This window comes from Carassius auratus, unplaced genomic scaffold (genome assembly GCF_003368295.1).
Source record: "Carassius auratus strain Wakin unplaced genomic scaffold, ASM336829v1 scaf_tig00217123, whole genome shotgun sequence".
Lineage (NCBI taxonomy): Eukaryota > Metazoa > Chordata > Actinopteri > Cypriniformes > Cyprinidae > Carassius > Carassius auratus.
This window is the reverse complement of record NW_020528905.1, coordinates 1-27,622: the sequence shown is the minus strand read 5'-3', so window position 1 is coordinate 27,622 and position 27,622 is coordinate 1. Positions and strand designations below refer to the sequence as shown.

The 27,622-nt window shown below is 36.2% G+C and overlaps 1 protein-coding gene across 1 annotated transcript; it reads left to right on the top strand.

Moving 5' to 3' along the window:
- Positions 1–1,754: 1,754 nt before the first annotated feature.
- LOC113100033 (uridine diphosphate glucose pyrophosphatase-like) lies at positions 1,755–16,356 on the top strand. The gene is made up of 4 exons (XM_026264904.1): positions 1,755–1,882; positions 7,260–7,324; positions 9,641–9,938; positions 13,946–16,356. The coding sequence occupies exons 1-4, from the start codon at positions 1,821–1,823 to the stop codon at positions 14,193–14,195; spliced, it is 675 nt and encodes a 224-aa protein (XP_026120689.1). The 5' UTR covers positions 1,755–1,820; the 3' UTR covers positions 14,196–16,356.
- Positions 16,357–27,622: the final 11,266 nt, after the last annotated feature.

Genomic DNA, 27,622 nt, shown 5'->3' with positions numbered 1-27,622 from the left:
GGCCAGTCAACCAGTGCATCCCTATTTGTGTCACAAGTTCTGTGACCAGGTAGTGAGGATTCTCTCTGGCCAATCCATGATCAGCAGAGTTTACACATCTCGTTTTGGTAACGGTACGGATCACTTGGAACCTCAACTACAGTGGTACTAAAAAAAAAAAGTACCAGGTACTGTACCCAGTGGAAACCCCCCCAAAATGTTACCGTACCAAGCTGTACCATGCAGTGGAAAAGTGCCATTAGTAATTAGTGATAAATATATTTGCAGAAAAGATGCAAAACTATACTAACACATATGTGTTCAGAAATAATATGAGGAAAGTTATTTGAGAAAATCTCAAAAGTCAAGGTAATTCAAATTCAAAATGACTGAAAGTATAACACCAGTAGACGTTTTACTATACAGGTTCTTTTAAAACAACAGCATCTTTCATCCTGTCACCATGATGCAAACATAAAATATCAGACATACAGTAGTAGTTCTTTACAAGTTTTTTATTAGATCGCGCTGCTTTTCTAATGCCATTCTTAAAACACTGGGCTCAAGTTAAAAGAAATTCACTCCCATCCCATCTTGCATGTTTTACCTATTCCACTGCCGCGTCGCATCTTTGTCAACACAAAAACGCTGTGTAAATTCTGCCTAGCACTAAATTTATGGTCCTTCAGAGAGCATGTCACACGTGAGGAGTTAATCACGTGCGTTGACATGCGCTTGGATCATTCTTTTCTCTTTACTGTTATCACTGGCATAATGTCAGATTGTCTTATTCTATCATTTGGAAATATTTCTATTTAAAATCGTGATTCCTCGATTTCTAAAAAATAAAATCGTGGCAAAACAATAAATTCAAATTAATCTATAAAATATGCAAAATCGCCCAGCCCTAACGACAAGTATAAAGTATAAAGAAATGGCAATGATTTACAAGTATGTAGATTGAACAGGAGGTAATGCCTCTTCAAACAGAGTACAAACGCACATGCACTAGGCCGATCCCCCATCATCTTAGGCAACACCAACAACCTTTTTCAGAAACATGTCTGTTCTTGTGAGATTCATGTCTCACAGAATCCCTGTCCTCAGGCACTGTGGTGATCAAGCTTGCTAGAGGTTTATATAAAAGGGTGAGAGACACTTAGTACTGTACATGTATTGTACACAAAACATAAGCCTAGGCTGTTAATACTAACATTTTAAGAGCTGCACACCCTTTCCCAATATTGCTGGGGTGTTTTGAGGACTCAAATACACAAACCTACTTATCAAACTTAAATGCGAAAGTTGTATTTTCATAGTTTAAATAACAACTCTTTAACTTTGGTATATTTCCTATATCCATGAGAACGTTAATGTGAACACGCTCATTGTTATAGCAATCCAGCATGTTTTTTTTTTTTGGCAACAATAAACAAAATAAACGGCAACAATATTATTATTATTATTATTATTATTATTATTATTATTATTATTATTATTATTATTATTATTATTGGACATCTTTTTATCCCTTTGATTAAACTTTACATTAATGAAAGATCTGTGTTTATATTTAATGTTTTATATGAAACCTTCAAAAATCTTTTACATTAACCACTTTTCCAATGGAACTAAGATTTCTTTACAGGTCATCTTTCAATGTGATTTCTAAAAGTTTACAATAGTTTGGTTATTATTATCATTTTTAAATGTAAGACATCATCAATGCAATGATTAAGGCTTTTTACAGTTTTGAATATTCAGACTGTCTGTCTCAGTTGTTTGTTTGTTTTACATCTTTACCTGAACTGTGTTATTTAAGAAATTATATGATATTTTAAATGTGCTTTTTTTCACAGAATGGAACAAAGAAGTCCTGGGACTGTATGCAAACCCATGATAGGTGAGGATGTGTCTTACTGTTTTTATTCATTTTATTTATTTGTTTATTTATTTTTCTGGAGTGTACACTGTAAGCAAAAAACTAGTAAAATACAGGCAGCTTTGGTTGCCAGAACTTTACAGAAAAAAATGATATCAACATTATAGGTTTTACAGACTTAACTTAAATTTTGTCATTTAGCAGATGCTTTTATCCAAATTGACTTACAAATGAGAACAATAGAATCAATCAAAACTATCCAAAGAGCAACAGTATGTAAGTGCAAATGACAAGTCTCTGTTAGCTAATGCAGTACACACAGCAAGGCATTTTATTTATTTATACACACACACACAAAGAAAAACAAGTATAATGTTAATATACCAATCTATCGAAGTACTAATCTGTTTTGTATTATTTTAATACACTGATAACCACCTAAAACAGGTGGTCATGAGGAAGTCACATGGTGAATCAAAACTCATCACAAACCGCTTTTCCTCAAGCTGAGAAATCAAATACTGATATATATATAATAGATGGAAGGTGTACAGTGTCACACAGACACTAAACACCATCATGGTAACACACATGACATCTAAGATAAAACCCTAATGTACACAACTGACAAAACTAAGAAGAAACACTTATTTCAATGAAAAAACATCAAATATGAAGTGTTATGCAGGGAATTCTGGGAATGTCAATTTACGGTTTCTTGCTGTAAATTATACAATGATTTGTTCTTTTCAATTAAAAAAAAATATTATTTTACAGTAAAATTAAAATAAATATAATGACAGTTATTTAACTGTTTAAAGTATGGAAGCTTGCTAACCAAAGCATTTTTACAGTCTTTTACTGTTAAAATCCCTATAATTTTTAACAGTAATTGGAACATTCTGCTGTAGTGAGAAATTAAGATTTGACTTACCGTGAAACCAGTAAGGACAAGATTAAAATAGTCCATGTGAAATCAGTGGTATTTCGAAGGTGCAAGAATACTTTTTTTGTGCACACAGGAAACAAAAATAACGACTCTATTCAACAATTTGTCTCCTCGTTTGTCGCGTCACCCTGGTGCCATTTTGGAGAGTATCACGATGTATGCGCATGCTTTGATCTGAATGTAAACAAAGTATGCGTGTATCTTAACTTGTGTTCCGAAGATAAATGAAAATCTTACGGGTTTGGAATGACATGAGGGTGAGTAATTAATGACAGAATTTTAATTTTGGGGTGAACTATACCTTTAAGCTGCATGTTTTCACATAATACTTAAAGACGACTTTAAACCTGGAAAAGATCAGAGGCTTTTGGTGCTGGAATGTCTCACCACAGTGCAACTATAAGGTCTCCCCTGCCCCACAACACTTGTGTGCACATCTTGATCTCTCTTCAGTTGTCTTTTACACGATCATGTCTCCATTGAGCTTTGTCACAATAAATCTGTCCCTTTTTTTTCACTTTGATACACAGTTCTGTTTTAGTAGGTTCAGGTAGGCATTTGCAACCCTGCACCTGTCCTCAATGCACTCGCTGATCCCTGACTAAGTTTGAAGTGTCCAAGAGAGAGGCAGAAGCAGTTAAACTTCAGCTCTGTTTCCCATACAACCCCTTCCCACCGACCCAAAGTGGTTTTTGGGTCATTACACACCTAAGAGCAGCCTCTTTGTACCTCTCCAGTTGTCAACTGCTGCCTCGAGATCACGGGTGACCTTTCATACAGGGTTCATTAAAGCTATCAGCGAGGATTGAATACCTCAGTGGACCATGTGTCAATACTGCAAGACACTTTTATTTTCTCATGGAGATGTATGGAGATTCAATCATTTTCAGCAAGGAGAACAAAGCGACTACAAAGTCTCTGGCCAATAATATAAAAAGAGTTACAGCACATTCCTAAATTAGGTTTCTTAAGAAGGCCTTTGTTCTTCGATGAGGAGCGTCTGGACCATGTCTGTGAGAAAATGGTCTGCGAACCAAAACGTGATTTCTGTGGGCTTGAAACTCCATATTCTAGCCATTCACAACATGACAAGTCTTTTCCCTTCCTCATTAAATCCAAAGTGAGAAAATGGATTTTGGACCACCAGCACAATTCAAGCAACAACGGGAAAAAGAAAAACTCAAATGAAAAGATAGTCACAATATCAAACCTCAGTATCAAACCAGTTCAGGACAAGGTGCATGGACAAGACTGAGTTGAGATGGAGTCACAAAAACCAAGGTCCTCAACACTAAAACCATGGAGGTTTAGTTGTAAATCCATTGAAGGTTGAACACTTTATTTGAAGATGGGAGTTTGTGGTTTTATTTTGATGAACACTACCATTCAAAGGGTTGAGGTCAATAAGAATTTTTGAAGAAATAAATGCTTTTGTTCAGCAAAGGCACATTAAATTGATCAAATGTGACAAAAAAACGTTTTTTTTTTTTTTTTTTTTTTTTTTTTTTTACAAAAGATTTCACAAGCAGTAGAACTGTTTTCAAAATTCAGAAATGTTTTGGAGCACCAAATCATTGTATTATAATTATTTCTGAACAATTACTGTATTTTGATCAAATAAAGTAGCTTTGGTGAGCATTAACATATTTATTAAAACCAACCTCAAACTTTGTGTATGCGCGTGCTCTTATTTGATGTCACCATTTGACCTAATCATTGTTTTGTTGCACTGTTTGGTGGCTTGATGAATGAGGTGATCTGCAGTTGAAAGGTAAAGCCATTAAAAGCAGCATCTGTTCAGGTCATTAGTGCCACTGCTACATTCTAATGAGAGCTCTGCTGATGTTTGGGAGGTGACGAGTTGGATGCCATTGTCTTTTGTGAGGGCTTTGAAGAGTGTTGATGAGAGTGTGATATGATGTGCATCAGTGTTGTGATGCGTTGATTCTTATGATCACCAGCACCAGTCCTTTGCTTTTTTTCCCGCTGCTCCGGTTGCATTGCATTCTGCAGCAAGAGCCAAACACCCCTAATGGACAGCATGCTTAACGGTGTGTGACACATCCTGCGTGACTTCGACAGTATTTCCAGGGTGGAGAGGTGAAGCGGCAAGGAGCACACCAATCAGACATGCCTTGGCTCGCTGGGGCACTGACCTGTCAGCTGCACTGTTTTCAAAGGTTGATCTAGACTGCACTCTTTATTCGGGACAGTCCTCTAGATCCACGGGAGGATCTTAACTGATAGAAATTGGATTTGTGCCTTAAAATTTACAGGACCGCTCTTAATCAGGCGTCAAAGCATCAGATCATTGTGTCTCCAGATGATAGCGCTTCCTACCAAATGTTTGTGCATGATCTGAGTCATATCAGTTCAGAAGCACTTTCATCATTGAAGGAGCTCTGACATTTTTTGGTCAATGATTGTGGTCCTCCAAAACTATTTTGACTGAAACTGGAAATAAATAAATACATTAATTTATTTGTAATTTATTGCAGCTTCGTGTGAATATTTAATTGCTGAAGTTTTGGTGCATCACTGAGATATTAGTGTTTTTAAAGATTAACTTTAAGTTGATCTAAGTAAAATATGGAAAATGAGCATGGACTAAATATCCATAATTGAGAAGTTAAACCAAAATGCTACTGATGTACCTTATTGTGCATCCTATTGCTAAGACTTATTTCTATCTGTAGCCACATAAAAAAAAAAAAAAAAAAGAATATTACAGGAGAAAACAAATGCTTGTGTGTGAATACAAATTGTGGGTAAGATTCAGGAGTGTGTGTTGGTTTACATGCAGGCTGTGTGGTAATCTCTGGCACCCATTCACCATGGGAAAGGCAGGGCAGGGCTTCCTGCCTCTACAGACATATCCGCTTTCCCCACTCAAAGAGCCGTCTCTTTCCATTGCCACTGAAACAATCACACGTATTATAGCATATGATCTGAGGCCTGTGACAATCTGAAAATCTTGCACTCGAAAGGTGTGGTCACATTTACTGCCTTGTGCCAAATTTTGCAGGCAAAATCCAGTCATTTCAATAGAGCGCTGTCAGACATTTGGGAATTTCGTGTAAAGCCGAAAGATTTGCCAAAAAGGATTTCGCAGCCAGTTCAAATTGCCCACCCATTAGCCATGTTGACAGATAGGAAGTTGCTTGTTTTGAAAGTGACTTATTTGCAAGCTGCAATAAATTCATTGCTAAATGGAGTATTTTTCAGAAATTTAATGTGTCATTGTGTCCACACCTTAAAGGACTACATCTCCCCCAAAAAGATACAGATTTGGAGAAATGTAGCATTACATCACTTGCTCACCAATGGATCCTCCCAAACGACTGATAAAAATATCACAATAATCCACAGGCAATCCACATGACTCAGAACTTTTCAATTTAACTTTAAATTGTTGTTTCAAGCTAAAATATGAGTCCTATATCCATAATATTGCTTTCTCCAGAGGAACATTGGAGAGAAATATGAATAAATTAAGCACCATATACAAGTGAAGGAAATGTTATTATACAGTGGATTACGGGGTCTGAAGCGATGGTTTAAAGATGAACGCCTTAATGTTTGATTTATTACATATAAACACACTTAGCTTTTTGCAATTATTGGCACCCATTCACTGCAAAGGATCTATTGGTGAGCAAGTGATGTATTGCTGAATTTCTCCAAAACTGTTACGATGTAGAAACAAACTCAACTTCATCTTGGATGGCCCAAGGGTGAGCAAATTTATAGTAAATGTTCATTTTTCATTGAAATATTACTTTAAGGCCTTGTACTATTAAGATCTGTCCCTTAAAGTTTAATTAATAAAGACAATTGACTTTAAATTTAATTTTGACCTTCAGCATATTTTCAATGATTTGTCAATTTTAATAAGTCTCCTAAATGGCGACAGATGTTATGTTGGATGTGTCCTGGTTGAAGAGTAGGGAAGATGTTGCTTGTATGAGTGTGAAAGTGCCGTACAGAAACGCTCTATCCTCTGACCTCATGCCATGCTGAGCTATTAGCTTGCTTTCAGTCCACAGATGCCTGGCTATCCCAGTATGCATCAGTGGGTAAATCCTATTATACATGGATCCTTAAGACACAGGGATTTATTCTCTTCTTTTTAGGGCATTATGTTCAGTCTCAAACCAAGATAAAATGAAAAACCAAGACCACATCCAAGGTGTTAATCCTGGGTGATTTGTTGGGGCTTGATGGAGCAAGGGTTTCCATGTGCCTCTCTCACACACACATGCTCATGTTCACTTTCTCTCTTTATCACTAAGTCTAGATGAGTTGTTGGATCAGTTGTGTTGATGCTCTGGCAGGACTGGATGCATTAACAAGAAGCAAAGATATCCATAGTTGAGTACTGATCAAACTGGAACCTCTTCTCTAAATGCCAACTCAACTTCTAAATGCGTTGCTTTTCCCTCTTTCCAGTGTCTCTGTGCTGATTTTCAACACCACCTCACACTGTTTCATCCTGGTCAAGCAGTTCCGCCCAGGTAATGCCCTGCAGTCTTTGTTCATTCCTGATGTTTTTCCACACTTTTTTGTTTGATTTTAGTTGTAATCTAAAATGAGTCTTTCTTTTAAGGCTGTAAGGTTTTTCAATTACTATAGATATCAGGGTTATGACTCCCATTTACTTAATGAGTTGGAATTAGAAATTCCACTCCCTATCTTTCTAATTAGAAACAAATCGAGCATTGGTAATGCCATTCTACTTTCTTAAATTTTTAATCTGTTTAATTCAGAAATTGATTTAGCTTTTTAATATCCATTTTTTCAATTCAATTGTGAAATTTGCAAACTAATGCTTCCTGTTTGTTTCGTATCTTTCAGAGTTGTGCTTCCCTAAAATCTTCTTTTTATGGGTTTTTCTGACTTTTTTGTAGTATGATTTCACAGCAGAACAACATGGATTTTACAAAGACTTGCATCCAAACTTTCTCACACATACTTCATTTACAATGTATCTTGTTACAAAGTGACGTACAACACCCAGATCCCTCTGTTATCTCGATTTGAAAGAGATGATAAAATATCTTTTGTTCTGCTGCAGATTTTTAAAAACATCTGATACGCAACAGATATCAGGTGCCGTTTTATAACTGCTATTAGTGTTGCTATGTTGAAATGTTTGGTTGACAATAAAATGGATGATAGACATTTTTCTGGTAAAACACAGTTTAGGACCTTGCCACATCCATTCAGGTAATTTCTCTCAAATGTGTTGCACTTTCTAAGACTTTTTAGGCTTTTTCATTTGGTCTAGTGAACTGGTACCATCTTTAGTCACTTCTAAATGAAACGTTCAGTGTTTATATTACACGTAGAGAAAACCACAAAGGCATATATTGACCTAATGCAGTGTAGAAAGCCTCTAAAACAATAAGAGTCTCATAATGGAACATTTTTCATGTCGATGGTCGTCGTGCAAACAGAGCATTTCTCAGTGCTCTCTGTGAAGCTTTGGCCCCGCGCTACACTGTTACACTATTGTTCTATACATGCTCGCCAGGGACGGCGCCCTGCTTCTCAGAATGGAAGGAAAGCCTTGCATTGAAAGAGAGACGTCTTTCTACAGCTTTTTTTTTTTCCTGTAGTCTTCAAACAATGCTTTAAATGAAAAGGCAGGCCTTGTGCAGGGAAACATAAGAACAAGTCTTCTCAAGGATGGCTTTTCTCTAAGTGAGCTCTCAGTCAGTCCCAAATGTACAGCACATTCGTCTGAAGGGCGTAGTACTAAAGATCTGGGTATAGATATCTGTAGGGTTGTAGGCTCAGACCTACTGTATGTGTGGTGAACCATGAGTTCAGCTCAGGGTTATTATTGTCAACTAAAGCTAAAACCGTAAAAATAAAATTCATTAACTGAAATAAAATAACAGATCCAAATCCTTTATTACAGAAAGTTGCCAAGGATTTCTGATTTGCATTTAGTACTAAAATAACTAAATCATTATAAAAACGATGTACTGTAGACATATTACAATTATAGACATATTGTGCAATCCATTGCTGTTATTACAAGGTCAGTATTTCTAAGTATAAGATCTTTTCCCCCAAAATATATCTGTTTAAACATCTATTTATCTTCAAAAACATAATGCTTATAAATGTAAAAAATCACACACACACACACACACACATATATATAGACATACATTCATGATATTTTACAATTATTTAAACATTTATATAAATGGTTTTAAAATATATTTAAAACCCATTTTGAAAAAATAATGATTCTGTGTACTTGAGTATTTAAGATAAAGGGAATTGTTATTATGTTGGTAATGGTTACATTATATGTACATAGTAAATATGTATAAAAAAGTTGGGCTGTTAATTCGATTAATTGCATTCGAAATAAAAGTTTGTGTTTACATAACAAGTATGTACAGTGCATGTTTGTATGTATGTAGCTACACACACATGTATACATTTAATAAATATTTACTTGTATGTGTGTGCATATATATGTTCAAATTTATATGTGAATATATTACATATTTCTTAAATATATACACATACAGTACCCTCTCGTTATGTAAGCTTTTATTTCAGATGCAATTAATGGATTTGACAACCCTTATGAAAGATTTATTTATACTTTTTTTTTTAAAAACTTATTTTTTTCCCTTTGTCTTGGGCAGCCTTATTGACCCCTCTGCAACTTCTTCTCAAACACATACTTTTGCCTACATGATCTAAAAGATTATGTTTGAGACCTCATCAATCAAAGTGTTTCCCATTCTCTCTTTGTATTTAGACGCGTTCTTGAACGATGAGTGACACGTCTTCTTTCTCCACAGCTGTATACATGACCGAATGGGAGCGCAGCAAACCGAAACCCCTGCAACCTGCAGAGGAAGAGTCAGCGGAGGCTGCACCAGCAGAACCTAAAGTCCCGGAAGATGATAAAGCAGGAGAGGCAAGTGAAGGGACGTCGAGCCACCAACCTCCCGCTTCGGCTGGCGTGACATACGAGCTGTGCGCAGGATTGGTGGACAAACCCAACCTCTCTCTGGAAGAGATTGCCAGGCAGGAAGTGCTAGAAGAGTGTGGCTATGATGTATCAGTCACCAAGCTGAGAAAGATCACATCATACAGGTGAGAACCCTTAAAGAAGTCACATTTCTTATATGTTATGGTAAGTTCATAAGCATAGTTCACACATAAAGATATCGCCCCATATGATGCAGTCAAAATCTTTTAGCATGTTAGTAGCTAGCTAGTGGCATTGTATTAAGAAATGTGATCAAATTCAATTTCAGCAAGTTATTTCTTGCAAATGGTGTCAGATGTAATGTATTTTGGTGATGTCAGTAAGTATAGATCCCTGAAAGCTGCTGCTTTTGCTAATAATGAATGTGGGAACGTTGTTCTGGAAATTTAGCAGCTTTCAAGTGTGAAAGTAGTTAATAATAACACAAGCAGTCTCATCAGTGATACACTGTTAATGAAACAAGTCATGAGGTTTATACAGGCTTATTTGTTTTCCTTATAAGATGTCTCTCTGAAATTCTTGATTCTGATTGGTCAATCACAGTTTTCTGCAATTAGATATTTTTGTAGTGTCCCCATCATCATCTCAAAATGAACCCCTTCAGGACTTTATATTTATCATTTACATATATTAAGAAGAGAATATTTGCTTATTTATACTGTATACTACAGCTGTTACTATGAGTTTTTTTTTTTTTTTTTTTTTTGGTTCTGCAAGGATGCATTAATACTGATCATGCAGAAAGTGACAGTAAATACATTTATATATAAAAAAATATATTTAAAAAAAAATGCTGTTCTTTTGAATTTACAGTTCATCAAACATTCCTGAAAATATCTGGTAAAATGCACTTTGTCGTGGCTGACAATCATTTTTATCTCAACTATTTTTCTCTCCCTATTTAATATTTAACCTTCTTCTCCATCATTACCAGCCCTATACCCCCAGAATAAAGAACCTCAGATAAAGTATTCAGGGGTTAAATGTGCCCTGATCTCTTGTGTAACAGAAGAAGAAACAGTGCTGCATTATGCTCTTATCAGTCTTCATTGATGAGGCTGCCGTAAACCTCTGCCGCCTCACACCTGCTGGAGTCACACACCTGTCTGTCTGCGTGTGTGTGTGTGTGTGTGTGTGTGTGTGTGTGTGTCCGTGTGTGAGCCTGCAACATCTGCCTGGTGCTGTTTGTTGTGACCTGTGCCACAGCAATCTCTGATTAGCTAAGATACCACATGGAGTCGGGGATCCTCCTCTAAAATGCACACGGTCAGACGCACCTGCAGACTGCAGCATCATAAACTGCACCACCTGTGGACCTCATGCTGCACCTGCTGCGTTCATGGGCTGGGCAAGGACATGAAGGAATGCAAAGAGAGGATGACCTACTTCTGTTTGATTGTGTTAAACAGTGTGATTGTTTTCCAAATTTCCAAATAGTTTAAAATAACTGTTTTCTATTTTAAAATGCCATTTATTCCTGGCAAAGCTGAATTTCCAGCAGTCATTACTTCAGTCTTCAGTGTTACGTGATCCTTTAGAAAAAAAATTGTAATATGCTGATTTCGTGCTCAAGAAGCTTTTCTTACTATGAATTTTGAAAATATTGAGCCTCATAGGGTTTTAGTAGAAATGTGTAAGCACTGTGGCTCTATCAAAGCATTGCTTAAGTCATTAACTGCTTTTTTTGTTCTGTTCTCTAAGGTACACTTAAAATGTTATCAAGATTTTTACATAATTTACAATTAATAGGCTATTGTTTTTGACCCCCCCCCCCCACCCACCCAATAACGTTCTGTTTGAGTAGGTGTGGTGGATTGTAGACTCCAAAGTAAACGGCCACTGCAATAAATCAATACATGCACATATCAAACGATCTCAAATAACAGACACAGCAATAGTGATCACGTAAAGAAAACATTTAGAAAAATATGTACAGTATTTCAGTTTCGATCTTTCCAAAAATCTTGTTGAATTGAGCATTGTTTGTAAACAAATCTGCTGTAAAATGAAGTAAACAGGACCAAGTTCCTACTGTTATGAAATGGATCTTCATTAAAAATCAAGTTCATCCACTCTTTCCTAACACTGGGATCAGAAGGGATGGTATTGCAAAGGCTGTTTTTTTCATAACTTCACACTGCACAACACACTGTTTTCTTCAGAGCCATCTTTATCATTTGGTTTCTCCGTAGACCTGCGTTTGCCTTTTGTCATTTACCTAGCACATTTGCGAATAGGAGGGCGGGGCTCAGCAGGCAGTGGTGTTGAAGCAGGCGTTGATCTTCATCTGCGGAGGCGGTGCTTATCCACACTATGACATCACAGAGTGGTACATTCCACAAGCTGTCGTTTTGGCAGACTTTAATAAGCTGTTTTTATATTAATGATAAAGTTTTCAATTGAAGATTTCTGAAACTTATAGGATATTATTATAGCTCAATGACCTCCTATATGTCAAAAGATCAAGGGAATTTTGATTTCTCAGTTCATGACCCATTAATCCAAGTTATTTTGGGCAGTACTGAAGGAACATTAGTAATCTGCATTGAGTTTACAATTTGCAAAATTAGTGTAATTAGTCAGTGCTAAACTTTCTCCTAAATAAGGGAGGATTCCATGATAAAAGATGATGCATTTTCCTTAGATTTCATAGAAATACTGTTAAAGTACTGTACTGTATCTTCTGGCTCCTTTAGAGCTCCAGGGGGGTTTCAGAACAGTTCATTTGTCATATCTTGTCTCTATTCTTCCTGAGTGGGTGTCAGCATAGACCCCATTCTTCATTGGTGACAGACGCAGTGGAGTCCTGCAGATTCTCTTGAAATTCGTCCCTCAAATATAGAGTCATGTTTTTCAATGCACACAGTGTGGTTAGTTTAAACTCATCCTAGAAACTGATTGCCGGGGCTTGTTCCATTTTTATCTCCTCAGGCCATCATCCATCACTTCAGTGGTGCGCAGGCATCACGGCCTTGTAATTTTCTTCCATATTTCATGAGCTCATTTAAAAAAATCTGTTTCAGTCTACAAAATACTAGGAAAAGAAGGGGCTTTTGGAAGCTTCCCATCTCTGTAATGCTCTGGGGTGTCAGGGAGATTCTCCATGGTGACATCTCTATGACAGAGTCTCAGGTGAGGTAACGCCTCGGTCACAGTGGAGCGTACCAGATGCTGCTATGTTGTTGTCCGTTAAGGTTTGAGAGGTCTTTCTCCATGCCTTCAGGTCTTTATAGTAGACCTCTGTGCCTCTACCTAGTCTTGCCATTTCACATTATATGTAGTGAGTGGTGTATATTTCCTAATTTGTGGAATCCATGATGTTTTGTTTTTTTGTTGTTGTTTTTTAATCCGTTAATGGATGGGAGTTTTTTTTTTTTTTTTCATGACTAAGTGCTTTTAATGGCAGTTAGAACATTGACTCGCCATCTGGGTAACACCCATGGGTAGCTAGTTTCTAGGTTGGTAATGAACATATAAGTACAAAACAGTTCCTATCGAACTGAATAGGGAAAGACATGAATTTAGTAAGCGATTTGCAGAGATTACATTTCAGTAACAGTTCAAATCAGGGATACAATTTGAAAACAATGGTGTACAGTATTTCACTTTTTTAGCAAAACGTTATGCTCCAGCGTTTAAATTATGTCAAGGTTACATTTTAAGTCAGAAATAAAAGCTAATATTTAGTGTTTTCAGTGCAAAAACGTGGCTTCTTTAGCTTAAATCATGTGAAAATGTACTAAGCTATTTAGTTACATTTCAGTACAAGTCAGGAATGTACTGTAACCAACTGCATTTGGCATTAATATTTACCAAAAATGTGTTGTGTCTTTAGCTCAAACCTTGCTATAAATGTACTACACTGTGTGTGTGAAGCTGCAGTTCAATAACATTTGGAATCAGAAATAATATAGTTTGTAGCTGTATTAAGCATTAGCGTTTATTTCACACAAATGTTGCTGCTTTAGCTTAAATCTCGCAAAACATTTATTGCTATTGTGTCTTATGAAAGAAAACGGAGGCATCTCAAGGTTTCAGTGATTCTCGTGTTGCTCCTTTTGGCTTGTCATTATCGGGTGTCCTGAGTCCCTTGTGCTTTCCTCCCCCACAGGTCAGGAGTTGGAGTGACCGGATCGAAGCAGACCATGTTCTACGCTGAGGTGTCTGAGGAGAATCGCGTCGGAGAGGGAGGAGGTAAACCCCAAGAGGGCGAATTGATCGAGGTGGTCAAAGTTCCCCTTCATGAAGCCATGACCTTCGCCTTTGACGAGAGCATCCCGAAAACGATGGGCGTTATTTTCAGCTTCATCTGGTTCCACAGCAACATGTCACCGAAGTACAAGATCTCCACCAATGTGTAACATCAATAAATACAAGTCATTGCTTACATTTTTATATATAGTAATCAAATTGGTCACTAACTGGTAATCATTTTGCCATTTCTTACACTTTTATCTGTTTGTTGTGGTTCTAGCTATTGTCTTATTTCAGACTGAAGCCGCACTTGTGTGCCATCTGCTGAAAAGGTTCGTTGTGAGTTTGTTTTGTGTAACTGAATGCTTTGTTTTTAACATGCCAGGAATTTCAGCCAGCCATTTGAAATCACACCACGGCCCTTAAAGACTTTGTAATGGTGATCTGTTCCACTCTAATTTGAGAGGGTAAGATCTGAAAGACTGTGTTTATACCATCGGACTGAAAATCACAAACTGGATCAATCCTGAGTGAAGCTGTACTTTGTGGTCAGAAAGTGAGACCTCTAGCCATATTCCCACCACTTTTGCAGGTTATTTAGTAGAATGACATGCATTTTTAAATAAAAATAAGCAAGTAAATAATCATAATAATTAATGTGGATCATGTGAACAAAACACAGGCAGCTACACAAAAGAGAAACTTGAGAGCCACTTCTTATAAAACAATCAATGACAAAGAAAAACCGTTACGCTCTTGCTAAATCTCAGGTCCAAAGCTGACTTTGGGACATTCAGGGTTAGTGATGATGCTGAAAAATGCTGAGATGTTTTTTTAAATGCCGCTTAAAATTAAGTTGATACTCTGAGTGTGTGTTTTGCACAGAATTTATTTATGAAATATCTACTACAATAACCTAAAGTGTGAGTACAGTGCTAGTGCTACAGGTTTAAAGCTGCTTTGCCATAATCATCAAATCTATAACACTGTTCTGAATTCTTTCAGAACTTACGGAACAGAATATATGAAGGGTACATGAGCTTGCCTGCTGAAGTAAAAAACAATAATAATAATAGAAATTAATTTTTTCAAATACCATACAGTGGCAGAAGACAGGTACCTCCTAAAGTCACAGCAGTAAAACTTAGTGACTTTCTGAAATCCCTTAAATACGATACTTGAAAATCATTTGTTGCCGTTTCCTGTATGAATATATAGGGTGATGTCTATAAATGCTTATATATAATCAATATGCCCTCAATTTTTTTTCCACAATACCTCCAGAATTTGAGAGGCTGCTTACAACTTTTTATTAAGGTGAGCTGAAGCTTTCTGAATCAGATTTTCACTCTGTTGTGGTTCAGTTCAGATTCTTGTATGCGCAAAGCATACACTAGTTTAATTTCAATCGATCAATTAATCAGTCGATCATTTTTCCTATATTTTGTTGGCTTAATTATTTTGTGAATGATATTGAAGTGCACAAACATTTGTTGATACTATCTTTGTACTTATGACAATGTTCACTACAGTGTTGAATACTATTGTCAGCTGATTGGATCTTACTGTAAAGCATTTTCCTTTGTCCTATCACTGTACTCTGTAGTCTATATTCTATTGTGATTGAGTGTTATAACTTTATCAATACATATGATCAATGTGCAAATTTACAAATTACCATGTTCAATATAATCAGTCAAAACAAGTGTGGAAAAAGACCACAATGGGAGTGTTATTAACTTCAAGCACTCCTCTTCAAGTATGCAAATGAGACATTTAAGATTTATGCATTTGTTTTGGAAGTATTATTTCATATCACAATGCCTCAGATATCATTTCCTCATTTTCTTAATCTCTTCTTATAAAAAAAACTTTTAACTTGTTTGAGTGTTTTGTACATTTATCTCAGGATAGGGCTTGATTTCTTTAAAAAATGTATAAATTGTTGATTTATTGTCATGTGCTACTTTTATTAATGCTTGATTTTCAGACTCAGTATTTCAAGAGGGGTGTTCACTACTACATTTACATTTCTTTTGAATCTCACATTTGTTTACGGATTGTTTTTATTTATGGCACCTCAAATGAATATACAAACACACACACACACATACATACATACATACATACATATACTTAAGTATCTTTAGAAATTTGAAAACATATATATTTCAGAAATGAAATATTGCATGTGCACTCTGTATTACATTGATCTGCATTCAGTTTAAATGAATAAAGAGGTTATGGTCTTAGGTCATGTAGTCTATATTTCTTTCATTATTATACATATTCAAAATTATAAAGGGTTGTAATGACTAATAAACAACACTATTTTGCATTATATTTGCTCAATGAAATTCAGAACTTGTTTCTTACTAATTCTGGAGTGTCGACTCCAAAATATAGTGCATGTTTTGCTCTAGCACATCACACTTTTCCACAAAATGTGATGCATTTTTGCTTTCGACAACCATTTTTAAGGTGAACAAGTCTTGTATTACCTCTTAATCATCAGCAAATCTGCCACAAAGACATAATTCCTATCTTCCTTTATCTAGGTTACAACTATTTATTAAATTATCTGCCAATTTTCACGTATTTTTTATTTATTAATTTTTTTCCCCTAATCCTGATTTCAAGGTTAAAATTATGGCCATGAACAAAAAAGAACTTTAGGTAATATTAGGCCTTTGTTGCAAGTACGATTTTATTTTTCAATGTGCAGTGCTGTAATATATTTAAATAGTGGTGAGATCTACTCCACTTGCTCTCATATCACTCTCCTTTCTACGGTCCCTCACATTACCACACCTTTTGGTTGCAATCTTTCTTTCATGTGCCAAATGAGTGTAATGAACAATTTGTCAAGTCCTTCTCCTCCAGAGCTCACTAGGAGTCAGATTGAGCTCTTCGTTATGTAGCGCTTCGAGAGGAGTAATCTTGTGAAGGTAATGTTTGCTTTGGTCTCTGCTCTTTTTAGGCACATTGGTAATCATTAGACCGCCTTACTGGCGGATGTCCGGGGCGAGGGATTGTGGAGGAGGGACAGGTGGTTGTGTGAGGGGGTCACAAATAATAGCATTAAATAACTGAGTGTAACTACCACGACTTTGCTATAGCAACCGCACGCCTCACAACAAGACACACAATAAGTGTGATCTGTGGGGCAGGAGAGAGGAGAAGACATGGCAAGGAAACTTAAGCATGCTTTCCATGCTTCTTGATTTACTGATGGCTTTGTTCAGATGACCCAAAAAGGGACTGTGCACTTTACGCAGACTGAATACATTATCAATACAAAACAATCTTTCATTTGTCAGGCCCTGAGCCCTTTTTTTTTTTTTTTTTTTTTTTTTGCTTTTTCTTGTTGGCCGTTTCATGTAATGAACTAGAAACCTCTCTAGAGATGCTATGATTATTTCATAATGCACCCTAATGGGATTAGCTTGCTAAGAGAAATTAATGATGGGCGTGGGACAAATTTACATGAAGATTTTGCCTTGGTTGTGTTTCTTTCAGGTGCATTTTTTTTATTGACCCTGTAATGCCTGACATGAAATATTAGATCAGTTTGATTTGTTTGAAATTGTAGTAACAAAATATTAATTAAAAAAAGTTTGCATGTGTGTTTTTGTTTACTATCATATTTGAAACATTGGTTTTTATGGTATATACTGTATAAAATATGATATATTAAGAAAAAAGAAAATAAGCTCCAAACGGAGTAAAAATATACAGTTTGATGGAGTTGCTGATATTGATATTCCCCAAAAGGTGCAATTCTGAAATTCTGTAGCTTGTAATATCAATGATATATTTATAACAGCATTGCCAACTTACCTAAAAAGTGTTTAAATATCAGTTACTGTCACTCTGTATCTCCCAATGATATGTCTTAGTATGGACATTAAATGATCGAAAGATATATGAATAAATGCTCAAAGCCTGATGTGTCATGTTTGATACATTTTAACATGACTAAAAGATAACATTGTAGCCTACTGTATATAAAATCAAATAAACCTAAATTGATTCCAGTTAGTGATTATCTTGAAATATGAACCACAACCTTTTATAATTAAACTAAAAGGCCTTTCACTTGCTAAATAATAAATAAAATTAAAAGAAAAAAAATTGATGGCACAAGGCATGTAGAATATTGCATACAACTGGTTTTCAACAGTGGTGTTGAGAATTTACCGACCTTGATAAATTGACCTCCGGTGACATATATATATATATATATATATATATATATATATATATATATATATATATATATATATATATACAGTACAGACCAAAAGTTTGGACACACCTTCTCATTCAAAGAGTTTTCTTTATTTTCATGACTATGAAAATTGTAGATTCACGCTGAAGGCATCAAAACTATTAATTAACAAATGTGGAATTATATACATAACAAAAAAGTGTGAAACAACTGAAAATATGTCATATTCTAGGTTCTTCAAAGTAGCCACCTTTTGCTTTGATTACTGCTTTGCACACTCTTGGCATTCTCTTGATGAGCTTAGAGAGGTAATCACCTGAAATGCTCTTCCAACAGTCTTGAAGGAGTTCCCGAGAGATGCTTAGCACTTGTTGGCCCTTTTGCCTTCTGTCTGCGGTCCAGCTCACCCCTAAACCATCTCGATTGGGTTCAGGTCTGGTGACTGTGGAGGTCAGGTCATCTGGCACAGCACCCCATCACTCTCCTTCTTGCTCAAATAGCCCTTGATGCCTTCAGTGTGAATCTACAATTTTCAGAGTCATGAAAATAAAGAAAACTCTTTGAATGAGAAGGTGTGTCCAAACTTTTGGTCTGTACTGTATATATATACAGTATATTTATGTAGTTCACCTAACTCTTATATTGTATGACTTTCTTCAAATGATCTTCTTTTGTGTTCTGCAGAAGAAGAAAAAAACAATCAGGTTTGAAACAACATAAGAGTGAATAAATGATGACAGAATTTACATTTTTGTCTGAATTATCTTAAACACCAGTCTGAATTCTGAATATTCCAGATGTTGTCTTTGTGAAGCCTGGCATTGGTTTGATTTGCAGAGGGAGACTCACTTTACACTGAAAATGATGTGTGGGAGGCATGTTTTGCACTGCTTCATGTTTTGTGCCGACTTCATCATTTTCTCTGCATACTTTTATCAGGCACAACATTTATTTGTGACTTTATACCTCAATTTATGCATTTATACTTTTTCCCATAACTGTGACTTTATTTCACAGTGTGACTCTAACTTAGTTTCACAGTAATGGTACCTTTTTAATCTGTGAAGCAGAAAGTGTGGGTTTTGTTTTCCATTGCAACCATCTACATTTCCTAAAACCTTTCTATTATTCCATTTTTTTTTAAATACGGGCTGACTTGTTGGGATTTGTTCACTCTCATTGTTATTCTTCACTGTCATTGCTTTCATAAATCATCTATATGGAGGAAAATGTATCAACACAATGTTCTTGATGAGGTCAGTATTTCAGCTCATGCTGAGCGGCAGCTTCTAAATTTCATGCAGGTTCCGATCTTTCCCTTCGCTGAAGGACAGGGCACTTCCATTTCCCTGGAGTCCTGATCTGTCATCACTCCCCCATCCTGCTCCACACACCAAGCAACTGATAAGATTCACTGTAGTTCATTCGAGCTTAATGCATTAATGGTGCTGCTGAATGTTTATATGAACTTGCCCCATGTCAGCCGCTGGCTCCCTGTAATGTGCTGACTTGGCTTCTAGCGTGTAGCTCACGACAGGACTGATTAGCAGTGCGCTTCAGTGGGGAATACCCAGACATCCTCCGGGAGCTCTGTCACGCTAGGTTGTTGGAGGGTGATTAATCAAGGCCTGTTGTTTTCTGTTTTGGTGTTTAAATGTAGAACGATAGCCCATATTGTTACTTCTATGCGAGCCAAGGACGGGCCTATGTCATATTACCTTACAGCCAACTGAGTTTAGCCAACATCTTTAGCTGCCTAATGTATCACCCTTACTCATGTATCCCCTTTGAAAGCCACCATGGAACATTTATCGTGGGAAAGCGAGTAAACTGAAACATTTCTAACATTGGTGCAAATCTAGCTATCGATTTCAGTTCTGATACAGTATTGTTTTTGATAGACAACATGTACTGGTACCCTTTTTTTGCTCTCCTCCTTCTTCAAAGTATTTTTTATTACCAACAAACATATAGCACAACAATTTCAAGAAGAATAACAAGAAAATACCAATAAAAATTCACAGGGCTCTTTGTTGTTTATAAATCATATGGATTTTAGATTTTTTTTTTTAATAGGGGTAAAGATGGGATACAAATTGAAAACTTTTTCAGCATATATAATTAAAATGTATTATATACATAAAAAAGTGTATAGACTAATACTGGCTGAATATTAAAAAAAAAAATTATTGAATCACTCAAATGCAGCCATGGGGGTTATTTCACGAAGAAAAAGAAATAGAAAAATATAGCTGCAAGCAGCAATGTCGGGCTCAAGCCATCAGTGCAACGCCACCCCGGTGGCATCGGGAAAACTGTGCCCAGCGGGCATAAGCATTTACAGTAACCCTCTGACAATCAAGTTTTAAGGGATGCGGCAGTTAAAGGGTTAATCCGACCAATCTAGACTTTGAAATCACATACACAGAACAATATATATAACTTTAGTAACACTTTATTTTAATATTTATAAAAAATGTATAAGGTGTGCATTGTAGCTGACACCTATATGAACACATTACAATTGTTTTGTGACTGCAAGTCTTTCTTCTCAAATGCTATTGAGCTTCAAATTTGCATTTGAGCCCATGTGAAAAAGTAGCATAATTTACATATGACTTACAGTTTGTTGTAATAAATATCAAACATTCAATTTAATTGTGCATTATAGCTGTCACCTACATGATTGTAAGTCATTCTCTTCAAATGCTACTGGCGTTAGAAAAGTGTATAACAATATCACATGTAACTTTAGAGACCGGCCCTAAATTTGAGACTCTAGAAAGTCCAATGTTAAGACAACTTTATGCCTGTTTTATTTTCTTTAGTTTTCTTTTCTCTGTGCCGGATTGCTGATGTCCTATACCCAGGCATAGATGTCCATCCATCAATTACGAACATTCAGCCGCAAACATGAGGTGTGAGCGGTCGCGAGCACAGATGGGAGAATGGCGCATGTTTTTTTTTTTTTTTTGAGCAACTGGGATGGTGCCCCCTCTGGGAGTTGGTGCCCTACGAAGACTGCATACTATGCATATAGGGAGCGGCGGTACTATCTGGAAGATATATTCCTCAAACCATCGTACAAGAGGAGGTGATGCTAATCCTTCAAGAATCGCATAAAAGCTATTCAAGTGTACAGTTTCCTTTTATTGCATCTTGAAATAAATATTTCTGAATTCTGAATCAAACTGGGTTGTGTTTATTTATTTATTTTATAAGACAACTGAGACTTTAATCTCCTTTGTAATATATGTGCTTTTAAACCAAGAACAATTTATTTATAGATGTATTACTGCTTAATAATGACTATTATTAAGGGAAAAGGCTTTATAATCATGAACTATTTACTAATGCTTAGCTAATGAGTGCAATTATTATAAAGTGTTACCATTGCATATACTAATGTTAACAAATTAGACATTATTTTACAGTGTTACCAAATCCTTAATGTATTAGTGTTTTGTAATGATTTTAATGACCTATAAGCATTTGTGAAATAGTTTTGCTTGCATTGCAGCTTTATCTGTCAGTTGAAGAGTTTTACTGTTACATCCATGAGATTAATGAATGTCATGTCACGTCACAGGTTGTCATAGGTCAGTATCAAATGAGTTTGAAATTATTATTTGCAGCACAAATTAGGGTTCTTAGGATGTTTTCAAATCCCTAAAACTGTCAGAAAAGGATAAGGCCTAAGAGATTTCTTAACCTGTAATGAAAGGAAAAAAACACCACCATTAGCAACAACAAAAACAATAACAATTTAAAATACAGATTTTTTTTCCTGATTATTAAAAGGATGATTAGGTCTCTCTCTCTCTCTCTCTGCCAGACAGCCCCTCCCTACAGTCCACACACACTGTCACAGTCACCAACCCCCTCACACTCCCCCCTCCCTCTCCCCCTCCCTTCCCTCACACAGACAGGGTGGCCAGAGTGAGATCATGTCAGTTGAGAAGTCTGACAGTTTTTTAATTTTCTTTTATCCATACAGTGTTGTAAAGTCGTGAAACTATGCATATTTCCTCAGAATGATTTGATCTTTGTATGAAAAAATGCTTTGAAGTGTTTGGAAGCTGCAATTTAAACATTCAAGACAATTAATGTTTCCCTTTTTACTGTCATTTCAAAAATTCACCACGACAAAACCATTCAAGCTAACCAAAATCCGTTCGCAATTTAAGTTCCTCAATGGTTTTTCTTCATGTAGACAAAGTTTGGTGTGTATAGTGTACTTCCCCTGTGAGGAGTATGCATTAATTCACAACTGTAAAATCTCAAAAATACACATTCAAATCAAAATAGCCGACTTCCTGTTGATCGTAGCTTATGACTGTGAATTAGAAAGTTGTCCGTCTTGATTAGAACAATTTATGTACCAAGTTTGGTGTCTGTAGCTAAAACTAACTCCCCCACTTTTGACGAAAGGTGGCGCTATAGCGTGCCTCCTTCACGCCCTTTTAAAAGCTTTTGCCATTGTCTAGCTATCTCTAATACTGATATGTGTTTTGAGTTTCATGTAAATCTGAGGTTGTTGTCTGCCTCAAACTCACCATAACAGAACATTCAAGTTTGACACGTTGCCATGGCAACGCCATATTAGATATCAATATCCCCACAACAGATTTACATCGGCCGTGTTTTGTCATTATTCTGATGAAGTTTTAAGTAAATCGAGTAAAAATAAGATGCTGAATTCAAAACATTTTGAAAATGACTCACTTCCTGCTGCCAGTTGGTGGAGCTATAACGTTGACTCTTAATAGTCACATATATACGATCTGTATCATACAACGAACAAACCAATGAAGTTTGATCAAATTCAGGAAATGTATGTGGACGTTATTAGACATTTCCTGTTTCTCATTTCTCGCCATAATTTCAACGCCTCACCACAGGCAAACCGTTCGAGATATCAAAAATCCCCTCGCAATTTTTCATCCCCAATGTCTTGAGATCATGTTCACCGAGTTTCGTGGCGAACGGGTTGAAAACCTCAGAGGAGTATTTCAAATTCCAGAGCATGCTTTTTTTAAACAGCCCTGAATAGCTGACTTCCTGTTGGGCGGAGCCTAAGACATAAAGTGTGAAAGTTGTTCGGCTCAATGAGATCTATAAGTGTACCGAGTTTCATATAAATACATGCAAGTATGTGTGAGCTATGGTTCAAGATTTCTGACTGTGTTCCAGGGGGCGCTGTAGAGCCCCTGTGCCACGCCCGGGTCCCAGTCTCTGTGGCGTCCTGATGGCCGCAGGTTCCAATGTGTGTAGCAATTTTCAAGAGTTTTTGAGCATGTTAAGGCCCCCAAAAACCCCCGGAAGGTTTAATAAAAAATAAAAATAATAATAATAATTAAAGCTGCAAGCAGCGATGAACGGGCCCTCGCACCCGGGCTCACAGCAATCGTGTGGCTTTAGTAAAAAGGTGAAGGTGAGAAATATGCATTTCAAATCGTTAATATAAGTGGAATATGTCAAAGTCATTTATATGTGCCAATTTTCCTGTTGCCAATAGGTGGCGCTATCATTATAATGGAATATTGGCCTTCAGATGTGTTCAGGCTAGGAGTCTTATCGAACATGTGAAGTTTGGGGAATATCGAACATTTCAAGCCTGAGTTACAACAACTTCTCTTGCTGTGGCGAGACATCAAATTTTGTCAAGGCGCCATGGACACGCCCTTTAACAAAATCTAAAGATCTCCACAATTTAACATTGCAAAGACCTTTAGATTAGACTGACCAAAATAAAATGTTGATGTCATAAAATTTCTTGGAGTAGTTCTTTGCAGTGTAAAACATGACACTTCCTGTTGCCAGCAGGTGGCGCTATTACTGTGTCTGAATATGGGCATGTAGATCTGTTAAGGGCAGAGGTCTTATCTAACATGTGAAGTTTGAGGCAGATTGGACATTGTATGTCTGAGTTACAGCAACTTCCTTTTTCATGGCGAAATATTGAAATTTGTCAGGCCGCCATGGACACGCCCTTTAACAAAACCTCAAGATCTTCGCAATTTAACATCGCAAAGGGCTTAAGATTACACTGACCAAGTTTGGTGTTGATCTGAATAAATCTCTAGGAGGAGTTCGTTAAAGTACAACCCCTGAAAATGGCAAAAACAACACCAATTTTGCAGGGAAAATTCAAAATAACCGACTTCCTGCTGGGATTCGGATTTCGTACCAAGAGACTTTTTTGTAGCTATTGGTGTGTTACATATGTGTACCGATTTTCGTACATGTACGTGACACGTAGCTCGAGGCGCACTCAATTGAAAGTGTATAGGTGGCGCTATCTAGCTATTTTGCCACACCCAATGGAATATTGGCCTCCAGATGTGGGCAGGTCAGTACTCTTATCAAACATGTGAAGTTTGGGCAAGATCTGATATTTTATGCCTGAGTTACAACAACTTCTACTCCCATGGCGAGACATCGAACTTTGTCACCGCGCCATGGACACGCCCTTTAACAAAACTCAAGATCTTCACAATTTAACATTGCACAGGCCTTTAGATTAGACTGACCACAAAAAAGACATTGATGTCATAAAATTTCTAGGAGTAGTTCTTCGGAGCATAAAATATGACACTTCCTGTTGTCAATAGGTGGCGCTATGACTATAACTGAATATGGGCATGTCAATCTGTTCAGTATCAGAGTCTTATCAAACATGTGAAGTTTGGGGCAGATTGGACATTGTATGTCTGAGTTATAGCAACTTCATTTTTCATGGCGAATCATCGAAATTCGCCAGGCCGCCACGGACACGCCCATTAACGAAAACTCAAAATCTTCGCAATTTAACATCGCAAAGGCCTTTAGATGAGGCATACCAAATTTGGTGTTTATCTGAATAAATCTCTAGGAGGAGTTCGTTAAAATACAACGCATGGAAATGACAAAAATGACACAAAATTTGCTCATAAAATTAAAAATAACCGACTTCCTGTTGGGTTTAGAATTTTGGTCCAAGAGTCTTTTTTGTAGGTATTGGAGAGTTACATGTGTATACCAATTTTCATACATGTACATGAAACGTAGCTCGAGGCGCACACCGTTGAACGTGTATAGGTGGCGCTGTTGAGCCATTTTGCCACACCCACTTCTGAAACCCATATCATATGTACATTTTCGCCGGTTCTGAGATGTGTGCAAAGTTTCATGACTTTTTGAGTATGTTTAGGCCCTCAAAAATGCGATTCATTATGGAGAATAATAATAAATATAGCTGCAAGCAGCGATGGCGGGCTCAAGCCACCAATGCCATCGCCACCCCGGTGGCATCAGGTAAACTGTGCCCAGCGGGCACATGCATTCACAATATCCCTCTGGCAGTGAGGTTTTAAAGGGTATGGCGGTTAAAGGGTTAATCCGAATCATCTAGACTTTAAAATCACATTCACAGAACAATATATATATATATATATATATATATATATATATATATATATATATATATATTTAGTAACACTTTACAATAAGATTTCATTTATAAACATTATGTTAACATGAACAATATTTATATAGCATTCATTCATGTCATTTAATATTCCAAACTTAAACATTAAAACATTGTTTTATTGTGATTTTTTTTTCCAAGCACATTTTACCAATTCCAAGCCATATCAATCTTAATAACTACCATTATTTTTATTTAATCATTTATGAGTGCTATACAATAGTCCAGGAAAGCTGGAAGAGAAAAACTCCTTATATTCATGTGCAGAATCATTTAGGCATGTTTTCTTTTACAGATGAAATGCGCTAAAAAAGAGTTTTAACTCAAACGTTTTTAACTCAAAGTCGAAAATTATGAAATACCCATGAGAAATATCAAACACAAATGCAATACAGAAATGGATAAGTTAAGATTTGACCATTGTACAAAAATGCTGACTGGGTCATGAGGTCAGAAAAGAAGAAGAAAAAAAAAAAACAGGTCAAGAAGAACTGACAAAAATAATTGCAAAATAATTAGGAATTAATGTGAAGATTAATTTTAGTAAATTCTGCAAGACAGACTTTCAGGAAAGGAGGTGGAATAAAAATGAGCTCCTAAATCTTAACCCCGGATTCAGGAAAAATATATTCCTCAAACCATCGGACAAGAGGAGGTGGTGCTGGTCCTTCACGAGTCACTCTAATCTGTTCATAAAGCCTATATATAAAGTCTTAATATGTAGTATTTCACAATACTTCATGGTATTCTAATTAAATCATTTTTTGGAATCTTTGATTTCTCAGAACCTGACACATTGTAATTCTGAGACTCCAGGAAAGTGGCAGTTCTGTAAAATGTTTGGCACTGGAGACTAAATGCTCCCTGATAGTTTCACAACTAATTCACTTAACACACACACACACACACACCACACACACACACATTACCCACAGGACAGAGGGACAGAGTGACATCAGATGTATGATAGTTTTTTAATTTTCTATCATCCATATAGTGTTGTATAGTCATGAACTATGCATATTTCCTCAGAATGACTTGTTTCTATGTGTAAATTTTTTTTAAGTGTTTAGAAGCTGCACTTAAAAAATAAAAGACATTTACTGGTTACTTTTTACTAATATTTTAAAAAATCACCACGACAAAACCATTCAAGCCATTCAAAATTCATCCGCACCTGTACTGTAAGATACATTCTTTAAACTGGTAAAAGAGGATGTGGTGCTGATCCTTCAAGTCACTCAAAACGTATCTGTCCATAAAGCCTATAAAGAATTATTCTTAATATACAGTTCACAATACCAATACTTCAGCTTGTTATTCTAATTAAGTGAATGTCATTTTATCAGTAAAATACATAAATTCATATTATTTTTCTTTGAAAGATTTCTATAAATGATTAAATCATACTTGTTTTCTACAATAATTATTTAAAAGTAATCCTATAGCTCCATCTGGTGGCCATTATTGGTAACTAAGAATTGCAAGCTTATTATATGTTATGATAGTTTTAAAATTTATGCTGCTCTTGAAAATGATAAAGCTATGAAACGTACTGTGCTTCCTTCAAATGATGACTTCTACGTATATAAAAATTATGAAGAGTTGGAATTAAAAATTTTAAGATATAGTAAAATTACTATTGTATTTTTGTTAGTTACTATATAAATCGCTATGGCCACACCATTTAAGGTATCCTAAACCATTCGCAATTTAACATCTTCAGTATATGGTTTCATGTTAAAAAGTTTGGTGTGAACTACTTGTGTCTTCTTGGAGGAGAATGAATTCATTTACAGGCTGAGTTTCATAAATTCCACAAAACATTTATGAGTTCTGTATCAATCAGTGTTGTTGTTTGTTTATTTTTATTTATTTTTATTCATAGGAAGATA